The sequence below is a fragment of the Scatophagus argus genome, chromosome 18 (assembly GCF_020382885.2).
Source record: "Scatophagus argus isolate fScaArg1 chromosome 18, fScaArg1.pri, whole genome shotgun sequence".
NCBI classification, from domain to species: domain Eukaryota; kingdom Metazoa; phylum Chordata; class Actinopteri; family Scatophagidae; genus Scatophagus; species Scatophagus argus.
In genome coordinates, this window is record NC_058510.1 from 19102896 (window position 1) to 19123707 (window position 20812).

Sequence of the window (20812 nt, forward strand, 5' to 3'; positions counted from 1 at the left end):
GCGATGTGTTTAAGTGCAACTTTTTGGCTCAGATAAAGGCGTCACGAGGCAATGGAACAGTCCTTTGTCGCCGCTCGTCCTTTGATGTCGGTTTGGTGTGTCTGGGGGCTTTAGCTTGTTTAACGAGCCACCAGACAAACCTTCACAAAGGGAAAAATGCGCTGCTGATGGCTGGATATCTAATTAGCTGCTCAGCTGCGGCCCATTAAACGGCATGTACACGTATCTGCAAATGTCACTTGGATCCAGTTAGATGTTAATGTGTTCCTTACTCTGTAGCACTAACAACATGCTGTCTGCCCATGACATGCAGGCTACAGAGGAGTGTGTGTGTGTGTGTGTGTGTGTGTGTGTGTGTGACAGAGGCATTCTGGCAGCTGGCCAGATGCTGTCAAACAGAGACACTGGAACGCCCCTCGGGCCGGCTGAGACTAACAGCTTTGTCCAGAGATTTTTTCCTCTCTTTTGATAAGAAAAACAATGAAAGGGACGTGCTGATATTACTTTAGACTACAGAAAGGAAGAATAAATGTGACTTCAGTTAGGCTTTTAAATACAAAACTGAATTATTTCTCTTAACACCTTCATTTTTTTTTTTTTTTTTTTTGTAGGAAAAATAATAGTAATAAATATAAACGGTGTTACTTCAGCTAGCCAGTTGAACTTAGTTTTAGCTCTCTCAAACTGGGAAAAACCCTTACACAGGTTTCAGAAGCCAGGATATGATGGTAACATGCGAAACACACCGGGATACTCTGCAAATCAAATCAGAACTAGAATACTAGTATGTATTCAAATAGAATCTGAAGGACTTTAATGAGATATCCAACAACAACCACATTTATACAATCTAATGTAGTGTGAATAATTTTTTGTTCTTTGTTCTGTATACAGTAAAATACTGAGTTATTTTTCACAGTCATAGTGTGATTTAGTACATGCTTAATACAGTACAAGTGAGGGTACACACAGACACACACAGATGCTAGATGCTGTCCAGCCATAGCCTTGACAAGGTGGCTGGATCGATGTCAATGCAGTGACAAGCAGGCCACTGAGGTCCCTACAGTTTGTGTGTGTGTGTGTGTGTATGCTGTGTGTAAGCCTGTGCTAAGCATGCTTTGTTTATTGAACTTGAGTAAATGCCACTGTCAGTCTAAATGTCAGACAGCTAATCCCAGCTCAGGCTCAGTGAGTCCAGCTGCATCCAGCAGCATGAAACATCTAATTATCTGCACCGTGAAGAAAAGTAATATCATGTGTGCTTTTGGCTCTCCACTTAGTCGCAGGTTAAATTTACTGTGCATTTATTATATTATTTATGACACATGACACTGCGAAATAAAGCATAATGTACTCTGGTTTGTAACTTCCCAACTTCTTCCTCAGCTGCATTGTAATATCCTTATGTATATAAGAAGAGAAACACCATACTAACTGAAAGAGCTCTTATATCTTTTTAAAAATGGTTAGTAGGTTTACTAAAGTAAATTTTGGTACATTTAGATCCATCAGAGACTGCATATGTGATGTGATAAACTCTTAAATAATCAGACTCCGCAGGTGCTCACCGACCTGGTTGAACCTCTCAAGATTTCTGGTTCAATTCATTTTAACTCAATTCCATTAATTTATATAGCACCAAATCACAACAAAAGTTGTCTCATTACACTTTCCAGATCGAGCAGGTCTAGCCCATACTCTTTATTATGGTCTTTAATATAAAGAGAGGCCCAGCATTCCCCCATGATCAAGCACTTGGCGTCAGTGGCAAAGAAAAACTTCCTTTGAGAAGGCAGAAACCTCAGGCTGAGAGAGAGAAATAGAAAGACAGATGATGATAATAATATGACTAATAATGATGGCAGCGGTCAGCGTCAAGCAGGAGGTTCAACCGCGATCTATAGGGACCTGCATGATGAGAAAGCACAAAAAATCTGGGGTAAAAGCCAAGTTAGTAACATTTAGTAACTCAGGCTAATTAAAGGTGCCCTTTAATGAATGCTGCTTTGTGTAGATGTCTTGCTCTGTGCAGAGGATCGTTGTGTGAAATAACAAACTAGATCATGACCTGTAATGGGGGGTGGGTGTAATGCTTTATAAAAGTTAAGTCATCGCAGTCATATATTACCAATAATTAAATAATGTGAGGATTTATTAATAGGATCCTAGTAATATAATTACATTTATTATGTCAACCTCTGGTGTAAACAATGTTGTATGCGATATCAAAGTATGTCAGTTGCGACATACCAGAAAGCTACATAACTTACTTCCCTTTTTTCCCCAGATGGATAGCGATAGAGCTTTGTAGTCCATCCTTAAACCGCAGTGTCTTTTCTGAGATATTGTTAAATAAATCCACGTTAATAAATTTGCCGCTGAATGTATAGTACTTGATGAAATGAAAGTAACATTCCTAACACTAAGTTTGTTTTCAGTGCCAGCGATGCTAAAATTCACCCACACTGTTCTAACTCCATTGAGTTCCCCTTGAACTTGGACTTGTGACTTTCTAACACAGTTTGAATCTGTTTCACTCAACACATTATGTGTTGGTCACACAGTAATGTTTGTTTTCTGGATGTGTTCACTCACTGGTTTGTGTGTTTGACTGGCAGCTGCAGGAGGAGGTGGATGGTCTGGCGGACCGAGTGGAGCTGGCCAACAACGCCTTGAAGGGAGACTGGTCCCGTTGGCAGAACAGCATGAGGACTGACCTCAAATCAGCCTTTACATTGACCACTGAGAAGAACATCGAGTACTATGAGAAGGTGAGCCCAGCATTTGCACCACGGAACACTAAAACACTGCAAAAACTAAAATACTTCTATGACGGGAGACCATTGTGTATGAAGTCTGTAGTCTATTGATTTGACTTTTAAAACCAGATATTGTTTGAAGTTCCTCATTTAAACTAAAAAAATCCTTCGTGCCTTAAAATTACGTGCTAAAAGTTTTATTAATGGCTAACATTGCCTATCATTATCAAGTACAATGTAGACGTTATTGGACATGGTCAACAGATAAAACACAAGAAAAATGAACTTGATGGCTTGTATTTGCCCTATCCCCAGGATTAATAAATGTAACAGTGTTGCTCTTCAGTTTAAGTTTTTTACGCTGTTTTTATTTAAAATATTCAGAACAGTTCTCTGGAATATCACTACTGCAAACACGCGTGTGGAAGTCTGGCTCTTTTCAGCTATTTTCATATTCTTTGGTAATAGCGACATGAAGGCTCACCATTTCTCCTTTTGCAACTTTACAATCAAAACCTGAACACATTTCTTCCATCATTTAAAAAATATCAAAACTTAACTTGCAAAATACCTGCATATAGCTACACCACGCTTCTCCTCTGATGCCCCCCGTTTCACCACAGGCATGAGGTCCTTTGGTATTTGACATACGAAACTCTGGCAGTCAAATCTGCGTTTGGGTTGACTGCTTATTTTTTCTCATGACATGTGTTGTAGTATTTAAAACATGATTTTCTTTGGGATTCTATAACAAAACATTACTGCAAACAGAAGAAAAATAAATAAAACAACACTTCAGCTGTCAGTTGTTTTAATGTTGTTCCTGATGCAATTTGCATGCAATTTAAAATGTCAGTTGTTTTGAAGTCAATCCCGATTCATGTAAAACTTCTCTTAAAATGTATTGCTTTGGATCGGTCAGAGGGGTTAAAAATGTTCAAGGGAGGGAGGGAGCGGATTTAACCTGAGAAGAGGATGGAGGTAATGATGGAGGGAGAGTGGGAGAGGGAAACTGAGAGAAGGAAAGAAGCTATAATGTAGAAGAGATAATCCTATATCCAGATTAATGAGCAGGCAGCGCAGCAGAGACAGCAGGGAATTATAAAAGAACAATGGAGCTCTTTGGAAAAAGAGAGCATTACAGCAGGTAGAGGACGAGATGATGAAGCCGTTATGGTAACAATCATTTACTCTTGTAAAGGTTTTGTTAGCCATGCTGGAGTCAAAGCATGAAGTTAGGACAGAGATTTGCTCTGAATGTATTTTGGTCCTTGAGACCAGGGTTCTGCCAGCAGAGGGTAGCGGCGGTTCAGATTTATTTCTCCTGCAGAGGGGCCATCAGCTCTTCTATTTCCCATGGAAGCTGTTGCTGCGTCCTCAATAGTTCAAAGTTTTTTAAAGCGTTTAGTAGATATGAACGTCTGCTTCACGGCTCTTTGTTGAAGTTTTCTTGTGGTGACCGCAGCAGTTAGAGATTCTGCTTTTCGTTGCTACTGTAGATGATTGGCAGCTGGGGAAACAAAGAAAGGTATCAAGTCTTTAGATGTTAGCTTTTAATTAATTTTGTTTGGTATGTTGTCTTTATTTAACAGTGAGAGTAGAGATACAGACAGGAAATGAAACATTTATGAAAGAGGAATGACATATAAAGACTGTTTGTAGAGAAGAAGAGAACCCATTACAAGCTGACAATACTGTCAACTGGTATACACTTCCTGTCCCCGAAGTGGTCCCTGTCCCTGCTCCATCCCCATTGTCCGTTTTACAAGGACAGCTATTGCCTGAATTTAAGGTGAAAAATTCAAACCGGAACATTCAACCTACTAACAATAAGCAATCACTAAGCAGCTGTCCTATCATGTTACATTCTGTCAATCATCCAGTCCAACAAAGACCAGTTTAGATGAGCTACTCAAAATGCTGCGCACTAAAGTTTTTTGGGGTTTTTTTGTGATTTTTTTTTTTTTTTTTTAAACTGAAATTGCAAAACTGAAGTGTTTTTCCTGGTTTGGTTTTAATCCCCTTCATTGCCGTGAAGTTAAATCTAAACGGTTCATGATACAACAGTGGGCTTCCATAAAGAATTGGTTTACCCAGTTTGATGTGGAAGAAGTCAATAATCTCGACCCTGTGCGACACCTTTGGCTGAGATTTATCGGCCAACATACAGCAGTTTTGGGTTCAACTAACGCTCTTGTGCGAGCAGTGTCCGAACGCAGCCGGGTTTCATCTGGCAGATGGCCTGAAACCAGAGAAACAGCAAAAATCAGAAATGAACATGTGACTGGAATGTTTAGGTCATCACATAAAAAGGCCATGTTTGACATTTTGTTTAATTCTCTGAAAGGCCAAAATAAAGGATAGTTGGTGTTGCTAAAAGGCAGCTTTTTTCGTTCAGCCAGCCTTTCTTGTTTCACAGTTTGTAGTACCGTTAACACATCAGAAGAGCGTGGTATTTGGCTTTTTAACAGTGAGGATAATAATAGGCTGTATGTGTGTGTGTCATATTTGGGTTTTCTCTCCAGTGGCTCTCTCTGTGGAGGCAGGCGGTCTCTCCTGGCCTGTCAGTGCAGCAACCCTGACGAAAACAAACCAAACAGAAAAAAGTACAGTAGTACATTGGCCCCCAGCAAGCAATTGCAACACGGCAAATGAGTTCTAGCGTGCGTGTTAAAATGTATGTAGAAGCAGGGGCCCTCGGCTTGTGAATGTGGAACAGTTCTATTACAGTAAGTAAAACAGTTTGCTTCTAACAAACCGATCGAAACAAACTGTTTTTGTTCCCACATTGTATGGGATTAGTATGGGAGTTATACCACACATAAAAAAAGGGTCTTAATTTGAGCTTTGAGAGGTTAGATGGACAACTGTGTGTGTGGGTTAATGATGCAGGAATGGCTTCCTCTTTTCGATTAGTTAATGAAAAATAAACAGAAAAACTATCTCAAAGCAGTCTCCCACAACATGGCTTCGAGCTGTTTAAACCTTCCCGTTGAGACGTTTATCTCCAACACTGACCAAAAAAGTTGGGACACTGATAATAATTGGCCGATCGTTTTTTGTTTTTTGTTTTTTTGGCTCCAATAGTCATTTGAAAGTGGGGCTGTGCAATAGAATTAAAATTTTGTCGATTTTTTTTTTTTTTTTTTTTTTTAGCAGGGTCGTGACACATTGTTTTTGTCTTTCCGAAAGCACAGCAACAAATACATATCTGCTGAAATGTAGCAATAGTGTGCGTGGCTAATTAGCTTATTACCTACAGTAGTAACTCAGTCTAACTTCCCAACATGTCATTATCTGACTAGCTTAATAATGATGTTGGAAAAAGCCCTGATCTGCACTGACACATCCACTGTTATGGATTAGTTCAAGCTTACCCTCCAGAGGCTGCAACCCACAACTCCTCAAAGTTTTTCTCTTGTAAAGTGAAATATACATTCAAAATACAAAGGCATATGATTGTTGCTTTTCGACATTTATTTATTTTATCTTTGCTTTTAATCTACATGTTAGGTCCATATCATAGAGGCTATGGACATGCAGCCTTGGCCTCAGTCTCCAGCATGATGTCATGTCTGTAGCTATCAGCTGCTTAATGTTTTTTTTTTTTTTTTTTAAAAAAACGCCTGGTAGACTTAAAGTCACATTGTTTGTGGTACTATTCATTTTTATGCCACTGTCGTACCAAGGGGATTTAGATCACCTGCCGTTGGAAACCTACCTGGATCATATTTTATGATGAAAATATTTAACTTATTTTCCCTCAGGCTGCTCTGTCTAAACAGTCAGTGATTTCCAGAGTTTCTCCATGGACAGATAGGTTTACTTGTTAAATCTAAATCTTAACCAGTCACATAACCTCGAGAAGTTGGGACGCATGCAAATGTACCTTGATGTGCAAGAGCTTAAAACTGAAGACAATCAAAAATGTAGCGCAACCCTTTTTTTTTTTATTTACTCCATTCAAGTGGCCAGAGCTATCCCATCAGAGCTGAGTATATAAATGACATACTCAAAACGAACATGTCTATAATCTTCAGGCTTGTAAGAGACATAAAAGAACAAATGCAGCATGGGCAAACACATGTTCTTTGTCAACACCACAACTAACAAAATGTTGACTGTTTTTGATTGCTTGAAGCTACAAGCCCCTTTTACACGACATGTTCATGGTGACGAGAGATATGAACACAGGTTGTTCCCCCTTTAAGCTTACAGTGGAAGTAGTGTCAGAGCCAAATCAACATCCGTGTAAAAAGGATGAGACGGTAGGACGGGACACACTGTTATGTTTGCTGTTGTATTGTGTCTCACTTGTCTTTTTCCTCTGGAGTCCCGGCGTGCTGTCTAAAACCACACACTGGTGCTGTTGTTTGCTTCAGTGTAAAAAAAAAAGCAAAGTTGGAGTAATTGAATGTGGCGGTATTGTGGGACCTTGTGTGAAGAGGGCTAGTGTTAGTGTGTTTCCATAGTCTCTCCATGTCCCTGCCAGCTCAGTTGTCAATCAGACACACTGATCAACCCGCTGAGAGACATGGAGGCTAACAAAGCATGTCTGTTAGCAAAGACATTTGAAAACACTTTGACATGAGGGATAACTTCTGTGACTTTGGCCTTCATTGTTAACTTTTGACTGTACAATGACTGCTATGTCTCTGCCTGCTCAGCAGACAAAATATTGTGGTATAAGCATAATATCTTTATGGAGGAAGACGATTACACACCTTTTTCAAAGTATGGTTGAGTTATTTCCAGTGAATTCTTCAGTGTGGAATCCAATTTGGAAATAACTCAAAATAAATGCTATTTTCCCCTGTCTTTAGTGAGAACATCTTGTCATTTCATTTATATTTCAAGGCCTATTTGAATAGGATTTTGTCTTGTTTGGTTGGTAAGATGATGTTAAGATGATGTTAATATTGCATATTCAATGATTTCAATCCCAGAACGCATGTGTGGAATGTTTATCCAACCCCTCTCCTAATTTTAATTACAGTCCCAAATACCTGCTGGTTTTTGGCACACTTGTTGGTCCTCTGGGAATTTATTCCATCTGCGTAATACCCGGTTTTTCCAAATGTATTCAGAAATATTGCATATTCAGTTCAATTCATTTATATAGCACCAAATCACAAGGGAAGTTGTCTCATGACAGTATATGAAAAAGCTGCTGCAGTTCTTTTTATTGAGTTTTTACTTTATACCCAGTTTGAGTCGTGTAATAAAAGAAAAACAAAAGATTGTTGATAGCTTGATGTATACAAATAATCCTATAGAGCCAGACTAGATCATATCAATGTGCATAAAATCAGTCATCACAGATAGAGTAAGTTTATATCCCATTGTTGGTATACAGTGTATCTAATAACAGTCTGATTTCTGCTTCTTGTCTTTGATGAAACATTTATTTCTCACTGCGTGTTTCATGCAAGAATCCATAACCATCTTTAATAAATCTGCATACAGCCAAACAATTCATCAGTACAACATGCAGTGTTCACCTAGTGTAGCGTTCAATCATTATTATTGTTGTTATTATTATCAAAACACAGCAGGGACTTGATGACTGGATGATGATTAGATGATTGAATAAAATGTTGAAATATTAATTTTTTATTTTACATATGAAGGCTATGCAGGGTAAATTAATTGTTACATTAATAAAGGAAATAAAGGAATAAAACCACAACCTTTATAATACTCGATAAATTAGTCATTAGATTAATTGGCTGTTCACAGTTATACCAGTGGCCAAGAACAGGCATGTTTTGAATGGGCACTGCATTAGTGCAAAGAAAACAGGGACCACCAATAAAAACATTGCTCCATAGAGGTAATAGTTGTAATTAACTGCACAGGGTACCATTTGGTCTAATGAAGAATGTTATAAACTGTGAGGCATCCACCTCCCCAGTTGAGTTGGGCATGAGAGAGGTAAAGCAAAGGTACTTTTGAGGTGAGGTTCCGTTGTACTTAGTTAGTTTTTGTAGTTTAGCCAACTGATCCGGCCCACATACCAATGCTGACAACTGTAGGAGCTGTAACACACAGCAATTAAGATACTTTAAAATGCATTAAAAAATTTTCCATGTCTTCTTCAGTATAAAAGTGCACTGCAAACAGGAACTGCTAATAGCTCATTTGCATTTTTCATTATGACCTTTCAATTTCAATTCAGTTCAATTTTATTTAAAGTGCCAATTCATAACAGAGTTATCTCAAGACACTTTACAGGTGTGTAAACAACACATTCAAAAAAAGAGAAGAGAATCAGAGAGAAACAGGTCCCAGAGTAAAACCCCACACTGAGTAAGCATATGGCACAGTGGTGAGGAAAAACTTCCTTTTAACAGGCAGAAACCTCGAGCAGAACCAGACTCAGTGTAGACAGCCTTCTGCTGTGACCGCCTGGGAGGGAGAGGGGGGAGAGGAGAGACAGGGAGGTGGAGAGAGACAGGAGAGAGGGAGAGGTGGAGAGAGACAGGAGAGGGAGAGAGAACAGTGCAGAGCAGGAGCAGCAGGATCCAGGCAGGGCCATGGAGAGGCTTCTGGACCCAGCGGCAGTACCAGACTGTTTACCGAAATCTAAATAAATATAGAGTGGGCACATTGATTCTGTGGCACCATTATACTGTTTACATCCCAAAATGCATTATGGGAACTGTCAGGGACCAGGGAAAACTTCTGGTCAGAGGTATACAGTAATATGCTGCTTTCCTATAACAGAAGTAACAAGTAGTGAGCTGACGAATATGATGTCTATTTACCAGGTTAATATTTTCACACCCACACCTCAATTCAGAATGTTCTTTCTGTCCAAATGAGTCTTTGGAATGTTTTATTAAAGCACTTGATAACCGCATCCACATCCAATTGATTTCGACTCAGTGACTCATTTAGTAGAACTGTTCTTGTTTATTCTCCTGGCATTCCATAGCTCCTGTGAATAAATAACCCCACGGAGAGTGAGCCTGGAAGATGACATCACGGTTTGCTATGTGCTGATATTGTTATTCAGGTGGAGATGAGGGCTAGTGTGGCCACAGGGCCTGTGAATGATTTATTGGAGTGGAGCACAGAGAGATGGCCTATAAGAATCTAATAAGACACCTGCACCTTGGAGGGTTTTATACCACCTAGGTGGGGCGTGTGGGAAGACAGGGCAATGGAGGGGGAGGGTGAATGAGGGTGGATGGAGAGAAGGAAGAAAAGAGCAATTTGAGGAGAAAAGAGACATAAAGAGCACAAAGCAAGCTGGTGGGTGAATGTTGGATGAGAGTGCAGGGGAAGAAAGAGACTCAAAAGACACTAGAAGCAACAGGAAGGACTTAGATTGCAAGTATGATGGTTTAAACCTAGAAATGAGTCAGCAGTTAACCCAAACTAACCCAAACCCATTGATAACAGCTGTCGGCTAGTGCTGAAACAGACATTTATTTGTCCCTGTTGCACGTGGATTTTGGACATTGTATCGGGCATTATTCCCTATTTCCTGTCATTTCTTGAGACAAATTTTTGTAAGATAATAAAAATGGTTATTTGCGGCACATCTGATAACAAAACAAAAACCTTAATAATGACATCTTGAGGGATTCAGACATTTTTCAGCGCTTCACCACCACCGAGTCATCACTTTAACTGTCAAGTCTTTCTGACATTTATTCCCATATGACATACATGCACCATTAACTCGGAGTGACAGAGGAGCAGACAGGGGACCACGGGTGTGAAGTGGATGGCAGGCACAAATTTATCCTGACCTTACATGACCGTTTTCTTTTTGGTTACTGTTGCTTTGGCTCTGCAGTACATTAGATTAGGAATGAAATGGTGACAACCGTGGGACCCGTCAGCCAACGTTGTAGCTGTACATGGAATATTTTTTATCAGATGGAGCGGCTTATTCCGCATGTCATCTGGTACCAGCACACAGAGGTCACTTTATACAAACAACTTCACCCAAACCATCAGTAACGTCAACCCACACCTCAAGCTCACAAGTGAACAGGGAGAGGATGATAAGCCTCCACGACGCCTGTGTTCATGTGAGGACCGAAGGGAGCCTAAAGGCCACGTTCTACAGACCAGTATCTCAGTGTGAGCTCCAACCAATTAGGGATGAAAACACCTAAAAAAATAAATAAAAATAAGACAGAAAACCAAAACAGGTTAACTGGTCTGTGAACTCCAAACCAAAGAGTGTACAGATAAGGGATCAGGAGTATTGGTTAGTCTGAGGACAATCAAGCAAAACAGTCACATCAGAGACAGGAATCTCCCTCCCGATTAAACTACTTGTTATCACACAATGGAATTTCCTCACTTCGTGAACACATCGTGTGATCATGTGATGATATGACTACAGTTTTATTTGCTGATGAGGACAGCAGGATTGGGTTAGGAGTTTCGAAGGGAATAGAAAGTTTGAAAGTGAATGTTTATGAAAGAGAGTTTCTGGACCAACAGTGCTTAATTTGTTTGGTCGTGTTGTTTGTTTGTTTGTTTTTGCTATTCCAGTCCTCACTGCCAGTGTGTGGGCTTGCAAAGGGAATAATAGTTAGATGTGTTTTGTTTCGAGCTGCCAGTGTTTGTTGTTATGAAGACATTTAATTCATTACATCATTTGCAAGAAGATCGATGATACTGGATAGGCTTTAAACAGAAAATCTGGTATTTTTTTTTAACATGGGACCTCTAAATTACATACTATATTTTGGGGTATAAATGATTCATACCGACCAAAAGTTATGCAATTTGTTTAGTGGATCATCTCAGCTGGCAGCCATGACATGACAGCAATGGCTGCAATGTAATCCTCTTTGGGTAATTCCCAATCCATCAAAGTTATATCGACTAAAAGGTTTCCATTTGCAAATGTGTTGCAAGAAGTCGAGGAATGTAAGCCGACGCTGGAGAGGGGAGAGAGGAGTTTATCAAAAGAATTTATTTCCAAAGTCAATGGCTGAATATTTACCTGATTTCAACAATTTGGATGAGGAAACAACTGAAATAAGTCAACTGTTGATATTTCAGTGCGAAGGAATATCTCTGAGTGAGACTTGTGTTTCTGGGTAAGCAAAAAAGACTTTTACTCTTTAAGGAAGAAGTCTGTCAATGTAGGGAGATTTCTGTAATGTTGTCAGGCACTCAGAGGAACAATTTCGGCTTATGAGCGCCATTTTAAGCAGACATAACTCTGATAGTGAGAGTTGCCCTGAAACGGACTTCTCTGTAGCCATTGCAGCCATATCACAGCTGCCAGCTGAGATGATCTACTGGACTGATCCCAACATTTTTAGTAAATATGAATGAATCATTTACCGCATCCCGATATGTAAATAATTGAGCCTGGGTTTAAACATACCAAAATTCCTTTTCAATACTGTTAGACATATTTGGGCAGCCGTGGCCTGGAGGTTGGAGAAGCGGCTTGTGACCGGAGGGTCGCTGGTTCGATTCCATCACTGGACGGGCAGGAAAAATTTGGGTGCGGTGGAGTGATTAATGTGAAAAATTCTTCCCCCCTCGATTAGCTGGCTGATGTGCCCTTGAGCAAGGCACTTAACCACTGCTCCTGTGTGTTTCACTGCATGTTATTTGCTGGGTGCTGCATGTGTGTTCAACTAAGGATGGGACAAATTCAGAAGATAAATTCAGTTTGTGTATGTAAAAATATATATACTGTCAATAAAGTGATTCTTCTTCTTCTTCATATTAAAGAGACTAATTCAGTGGTACTCTACATACTGAAGAGAAGATCTGTAATTTTACGAGTAATGGCAATCTGCTGCTGTAATGTATAATTGGCTACATGTGCTACACTGTGTTTGGTCTATGTAGCGATTAGATGGTGGGCGTAGCAGAAAGAGTGTGTGCTGATATTTGCAATTCCATTAGCACATTCACATGCAGTTTTTTATCACAGTTGTTCCTCCTTGACTGTCTGTCTTATAGTAGCAAGTCAGGAGAAGTGACAATCCATCATTAACATTAAAAATATTCACACCAAATGACTGCACACTACCATAACTTGCTATCTGCCAGGCAAATGCTCAACCCACTTTAGAATCTATGTTTATTGCACTTATTGTCATTGTTTATCATGTTTTTGGTCATGTGGCTCAACAGTAGGAATTAGGGAACCAGTGGGATCGGAACACATTTGACACCACGCTTGTTTTCACGTATCCAATTCAAACTTAAGCCCGGTTAGTAAAGTATGTGGTTATGAACCAGCATAATTTGCTGTAAATCCTGTCAGTGATTGGTTTTTTTTTTGTTTGTTTGGTTTTTTTTTTTTACATTTTTTACATTTAATATGTGAGTGATGGATTTTTGGAACTGGCATATTTATAATTATAAACTGTAAGCTTCCCAAACATGATGAAGCTTGTGGTCTCTAAATCAAGTAGTTAAAAGGTAGAGCCTTGTCAGCATTGCCATGGTTACCTCATAGCAACAGAGACTGGGACTGATATAAATACAGGGATCTTGAAGTTTCAAAATCTTTGTACTGGCATTGCCTTTTGTAAAGAACTATGCCAGTATATTGAGGATTTAGATTTTTTCTGTCTAAAAATGTACATTTTATGACTGTATTTTGTGTCAGTGTTGTGATCTGAATGTGTATTTCATCTCTGGCATGTGAATATGAGTTCTGATGAATCAGTTTTTAGAAACCTATCGCCTATCAGTGTATCGCATGCATGGAAGTAATCATGTTACACAGAGAAAGCAGAAGGCAGGTTGACAGAGAATGTGTGTACATGCAACATAGTAACCTGGTTGCAACGAAGCTGAGCATGAATGCAGCAGTAGTCAAATTTCTGCTCTATCCCCGACCTTATTGTGGAAGCATGGCCCAGCCCATTCTGTCCTGTATCACCACTTCGTACCTCTAGTGGCAATAGTCCTAAGAAACACAAAGACGCAGTTTTTTTTATATAAAAAAAGATAGGGAAGGCTTTGGGATGCAAACAGAAGGAGGCCATAATAGCGGGATTTTCCCAATGATCATGCAGGAGATGTAGACACATTCTGACTTTAGATGTGGTTGGATGACACATTGGACTGTGCAGTTTGAACAGCACACAATTCATAGTCGTCTCCGCTATGGGAGGCTGCGATGGACAGAAGGTTCACCTTTACATATATGATAAAACTTCTGTTAAAGTGTAGGATTTACGCAAGAGACGACGCATCTATTCTTGAGTCAGGCTGACTTGTGCTTCATTATGTTGTGTGTAGTTGGGTGTGTGTCTTAGATAGGTTGCGGTATGTCCCCTAGCCATCTGCATGTGTTTTTTGTGATTGTCTGTGTTTACCTGCTCTGCACCAGTGGAGCCCAGAGGATGGCTGTCTGCTGATCTGGCCTCGTGCTTTCCTAATGATCCCTGTAATTAGAGTTTTGGCCCTGACTCTGGCTTTGATGAATTATGAAAATTTGTGAAAAACTGGCACTTACTATAATAGTTTAAACTGAATTATTAGTGCAACCCTAATGGATAGTATTTACTACTCATACGTTTTTCTGCTAAGCACATTGACTGCTTTCCAGTTTATTACAATTTGGATCTTTACATAGGTTGTCCAACATTTCTTTGAGCTAAGATTATTTTGTCCTCATCAAAGCAGTTGCTGATATCTGGTAACTATATTGGTAAGCCTATCCCAGCTGACAGTGAACGAGAGGCGGGGTACACCCTGGACTGGTTGCTAGTCAATCACAGGGCCAACATGCAAAGACAGACAATCACACACTCATACCTACGGGGTAACATAGAGCCAGTTAACCTAATGTGCTTGTTTTTGGGACTGTGGGAGGAAGTCTGAGTACCTGGAGAAAACCCATACAAACTGCACAGATGGGCCCAGACCCAGACTTGAACCCAGAACCCTCTTGCTGTGAGGCTACAGTGCTCACCACCACATCGCCATGCCACCCAGTGAGTGTTATATTTAATGAAATTTATGGATTTGTTTTACTTTCTCTTTAAAGAGCACTTAGTTATCCAGACGGCTGAAAGAAATGCAGACTGCACCCAGTCAAAAGCGTCGCCAAAGCTTCGGTAAAACACCACAAATTCTTCCTCTGTGTGAAAACTGGAAGTAAATCAATCCTATTTCTACCAGCACTTTCTGCTGTTGTCAGATTAATGTGCTACACTTGTCTTGTTTTTTGGTTTTCCCTGCAGTCTTCCTTTTAAAAAAAACAAAAAGGCTGTGCTGAGTCGACGGCCTGTTAAATCGAGGCTCTTTGGACTGAATTACCGCTGCACTGGAACATCTGAATCTGCTTTTTTAGACACACTCTTGGTGTTGTACTTGCCTCTGGAGCCAGAAGGACCAGTTCTTTAAAAGTTATGCTGCGAAGACAACATCTGGCATTAACTCTAATCCCATTTCATGAGTGTACTGAAAACTAAAACTAAGGGTAGTCAATGTGGCGTGCTCAGTAAATATGTAAATGTCAGACTGTGTTAAAGCTTGGGCTGGTAATTTATATTAGACACATTTTTGTCGTATTTGATGACTATATTAAATGCTATAATGACTGATGCTGTTACAGACCTGTTAGAAGCAAATTCAATCCAATTTCATTCATTTCATGAGGCGCTTCGATACCATTAGCAATTACAACGATGTGCTGTGCTCTCCGACTAGCTGAAGAACAAATCGCGGCAGCATCAACAGTCTCGTTCAGTAGCTAACCTGTTAACATTCGGGAAGAGCGCACACCCACACCCTGGACAGGCTGACCTTTTCAAACTGAGGCTATTTGATGTGATGGCTGTTTTGCTTGTGACATTTTGATAAATTTGTTTGTTTATGCATTTATTGGGCAAGGAGGAGCCATTTTTAGAGCTGACACCACATTGGTCCAGTAGGTGTCACCTTTGTTTTGGGTCATCGATATCACAAGGACGAATTTTCACTCAGGGTACGGGTGCTGCTAGATGTAAGTAGTATAGTATAAATAGTACGTAATAGTATAGTGTTACTGAAGATTGTGATTAACAGTTTCAAATAGCTCTTAGAATGTACATAATCTTTTTCTTCATCATTTAAACATCAGGGAAATCAAATAACTAAGTACAGTTAATACTTACAGGTCTTTTTGGCTCCTTCCAGTGTGGTTCAACTTTACTAATTTTACAACTTCTGACTCCTAAAAGTCATTTCTATGACAAAAATTCCAGCCTGCAGTGCCACAGTTAATTCCAAGGTGCTGTGGCTGCTACTGAGAGAAATTGGCTGTTAAACGGAGAGGTGACGGGCTGAGGCTCTGACTTATTGCAGCCTCTAAACAAACTGCTTTTACCTTGGAAAAACCGACTGCACTTTACTGATGTGTGCTGACAGAGTGGAACCCAGGTTCACAGATTGGCTTTTGAGTGTGTCTGTGCCTGTTGGTGTGTGCTTGTCATTTTCACTTTCTGGTTGCATGGCTTCCTGCCTCTCCTGCTATCTAGATAACTGCTTTTATGCCATAAAAGTATGATTCGCTTTGTCAAGTTCTCTACGATCCACACATCCACGCCCACATTGGGACTCTCTCAGTGCCTCCGTTGGTGCAGTAATGTGCCTTTGCTGATGAGATGACAAGGGAGTCAAAGAAAGATAGAATAGAAGGAAAGGGGAAGAGAAGTGCAGGAATAAACATTTGGGAAAGCTCTGACAGAATTTGTTTTGTTTTATTTTTGTTTCTAAAATATAGATATCTGCATCCAGTTCACCTTAAACTGAAAATTCAGTCAGAACAGACTTGGTTTAAAATGTTAAAAGGTTCCAAACCTCTTGTTCAGCACAAACCAAGACACCAGAAGCACAAGACCGAGTACCGATTTTGGATGTTCAAGTTGTACCCTTTAATTAAGTCGAAATCTTTGCTGCAACTACAAATCACATTTCTAGATTTTTTTTTTTTTCCTTTTTCTTTTCTTCTTCAGTCATTGTTGGGTGAACTGTTCCTTTAGGACTTGACATTCTTGGATGAAACTGTTGATATGTATAAAGATGGACAGCATGTATCCAATTCCTCCCACTATACAAAAGTGAATCCAAAGTGTCCCAGATAAGAGCACTGCCATCTTGCAGTCGTTCTGTCACTGAACAGCACTGATGGGGTGATAGAACCATGGCACTGAGTTGCTGCACATACATCAGTCTGACCCAGTTGGTCACTTATCAATCATGACCATGACCTTGTCCCCCTTTTTATAGTAGCAAATAACTAACTGAAACTAAACACTTGAACATACATATGATAAATGATTGCAATATGATAAAAAAAACTACCTTAAATGAGTGTAAGTGTAAGACAACTGTGTCTGTCTAAGATGAACCAAAAAACACATATTATATTGGTATAATTTTAATTGTTATAGTTCCTAGAGAACAAATCATGTTTTCAATAATGAATATGCAATCTACATATTTTCATATATTCTACATACCTTTCATGTAGAAGTCCTAAATAGATTCAGTATTGTGGCCTATATAAAGCAAGATCTCTCTCTCCCTCTCTTTCTCTCTCTCTTGCTCATTCTCTCTCTTTCTGGTTACCTTGCCAGGTTTGTTTTTTTTTATGTAACAGTGGAGGTTGAATGGCCTTGCTAACTGTTAAGTAGGTGACAATGATAATGCTGTATCTAAAGCATATCAAGTGCTTAAAGTTCAAAGGATGCTACCCAAACCTATACTGTGATGATGATGATGATGAGGATGTGTCTTCCATTTCAGTGCCTGGCTGTGTGGGAGTCATTCCTTCTGTCTCAGCGAGTCGAACCCAGTGATCAGAGAGATGGCGAAGACACTTCTGCTTTCAAAATGACATAAAGCACTCCTTCTACTGTCTGTCCACAACATCTAAAAGATAAACTCTGAATGACCACTTATGCAAACATGCATCGAAACAAGCACACTCTGCCTCTCTGTCTATTTTCTTTCTGTCTGGCCAAAGAGATTTATCTCATTCTCACCATTCCAGTGATTACAGTGGATTACTAAAACTAATTAAGCAGAGGTGGAAAAACCTCTGCTTGATCAAAATATTCACATCCCAGTGTTTACACGCCATCGTGAGCACTGCCAGAAGAAGACTCGTGGCTCAGCTCCACTCTACTGTCTTGTGGTGCTGTATTTTTCCATAGATACGGTAACTGTACTGTGTGTAGATGACAAAGTGACGCTGAAATATTTGCCTTCATTGTGTATGGAAGTAAAGCTGTCTGAAATGCCTCTTTGGAAGGTTATTAATACTAAGTTGTGGCGTAATCTGAAGTTCCCGCCCCTGACCACATGGATCTCAAAACTAATGACGCATTCACGCACTTTCTTCCCACTTCACCATTCGCTCCACTCACAGAATAAGCACAGTAAACTATATTCTACTTTGTAGTGGCAACTTAGGAAGACAGCAGAAGAAGCTAGTATGCATGAACAACACATCAGTTGTACACTGTAGTTTAGGAGCAGTATGAGCGAGTTGGGTTCAAATCAGTTAAAGCAAATTATGCTAGTTTTCATTTGTTCCAGCTGGATTTTAGCTTGTGTTTTCATAGGCTTAAAGATCACACCTCTGAACTGGGACACAGCTACTGATACCAGTGTACTGCATCAGTAATACCAATATCATCAAAGTGTGCCCAACCGCTGACCACTTTTAGCTAGGATCACTGTCTTTTCCCCAAATCTTGACTCTGAAACAATCTTCAGTCAAAGTCTGCTTACTTGCTTTTTCCATATTAAGGTCTAGTTTAGGAAAAAGCTAGGTAAGTAGACTGAGTTAGCAATTTTTCCAAAACCTGTTTTATTACTGTTTTGTGGACAGTGAAAAATAGTGTACAGCTTTAAGACTTGATTTTAGCAAGGGGCATGACCTTAGTTATAAGCAGATCTTTTTGCTGAGATGACACTACAAGGTATCAGCCTGGTGGTTTGACCCATTAGACGTGGGTTGTTGCTTTCACGTTCATTTTTACTGGTTAAACCTTCATAACAGTCATACAGGCAAAGGCAGATTACAAAATTCAAACCTTAAGTCTGTGTGCTAGAAGGGGTCTCGTCCCAAAAGTACATCACACATAGCGGACTCTGAAGTCCAACATGATGTCAGCTATGTTTTCAGCCAAGTTACAGCAAGAGTTTTTGATCAACAGACACAGTAGTCATCAAAGGAATTTAGAGTGAACCTTTGAAAAGCAGGATAAAAGGATAAAATATGAATTAGGCATGTTTCCATTAACTGGTTTTCTGGTGGAAAAAAAGCTGAAGCATAGTTTGGTCAGAAGATGGCAGTATAGGTTATGTTTTGCATGGCTGTAGTAAACAGTAGAAGAAGAAGAGATAAATTAAAACCAGTTGTTTGCCAACTGTCATTAAACCTCAAGAAGAAGAAACTACTCAGCAATGTGAATCTTGTGAGAATATCCAGGAAGATGTTAACAGTGGACACAGCTGCTTTTTTTTTTAATCTTGGACCAGGAACAGCTAGTCATTGTGAATTAAATATTCACTATGTTAGAACTTATTGGAAAAAATTGTTCCTTTCCCCCCATTAAGTGCTTCCACTCTTTTTCTAAAAAGGCAAAACCATTTCTATTAACCTCTTCTAAGGGGAAACTATTGTGTGGTTTTATCCTCACAAGTAAATGATCAAACTTTGATTTAATATGTCCACCTCTGACTGAAGGGAGGCTCTTGTTTCTGTTATGTAATTTACTGAAAAGGAATAAGCCAAGGCAGATTTATGCAAAGAGTTCAGACCAAAATTAAATGTATAACACTTCATGAAAACAGAGCTTAGGAAATGCATCAAACATCACGTTTAGATATCTACATCCATCTCAAGTTAATTTTCCTTTCAGGCTTACATGTAACATCAGAACGGTATGAATAACGCACAGTACTATTGATCACCTGTTCAGATTTGAGCAGAGAAGCCTTCAATGCGATATGAAATTCTCTCGAGAATGTTTTGTTGTGTGTGCCTAAAGAGAATTCATGTTTACATGTCTGATGAAGACTAGCTACAGCCTTTGCATTGTCTATGTATTAGAATACTTATCTTTTTATACTCACCTAATCATCTTTCTCTCTTTTTTGCTTTTATCATTATTGAATGTAAAAAGTCCGACTAAAACCTAAATTTGCTATGTTGACATAATAAAGACAGATCTAACAATACGAACTCTTTTGGCTTCTGTGTGTAGACTGTAAAGGTGTAAAAGACAGCAGAACTTCTGTGAAAAACAAAGTTACTGAACTGCTCTCCCAGGTATTCAGATTCATATTAACTCGTATATATCACCTTTTCGGAGACTGTTTATCCACAACAAGCGTATTTTGTCTTCCCAAGGGTCAAAGGGGGGATAGTTACTACGTTCCACTAGGTAGCAGAGCTAATCTTGAATACATCCTCTTTCATGATAACATTTCTTTTGAAACAATAAAGTTTTGGAGCACATGACTATCACTTCTGGACTGAACAGAAAAGTCTTGCTTATCTTTGAAAAAGATTTAAGCTGGGGTTGTGCTTCAATTTATAATACTGTGTCATGCCTCCTGAAAACAGCCCATCAATTTTCACTACATAACTTCAGTGTAAAGAGCCACTTTTAATCCAATGTTGAGTCAATGTGTATAAAATAAATGTGATTTAATACCAGATAGAATAACTATTTTGAAATGCATTTCATTTAAATATAGCTGAATAATAAACACTTGAATAAATACATTGTGTTTATCTCAAAATTCCCCCTTGAATAGACATTTAAGGTTTATGTATAAGTTTGCATTAATTTAATTATTTAATATATTCACATTGATTCAACATAGGTTATAAATTTCAAATCATAAATTTATATAGTAAATGTGACCCTTATGAGAGTGAAGGGTGAGGGAACAGTTACCTGATGTCTCCAATGGTGCTCAGAAGCTGATCTGACCTGGAATGGACTATCCAGCACAGCAGACATTTTTACTTGTCAAAGCAGGGAAAATACAGGTGGACTCCCAGTTACAGCAGCTCATTTGCATTAAGAGTCTCA

The 20812-nt window shown here is 39.3% G+C and overlaps 1 protein-coding gene across 1 annotated transcript in view; it reads left to right on the plus strand.

The window, feature by feature from the left end:
* snx7 (sorting nexin 7) overlaps positions 1-19953 on the plus strand; it is a 40900-nt gene extending 20947 nt beyond the window's left edge. Inside the window, exons 8-9 of the mRNA XM_046371189.1 lie at positions 2622-2774; positions 17505-19953. Of these exons, the coding sequence (XP_046227145.1) occupies positions 2622-2774; positions 17505-17600 (249 nt within the window). The 3' untranslated portion in view covers positions 17601-19953. The remainder of the gene's footprint in view (positions 1-2621; positions 2775-17504) is intronic.
* Positions 19954-20812: the final 859 nt, after the last annotated feature.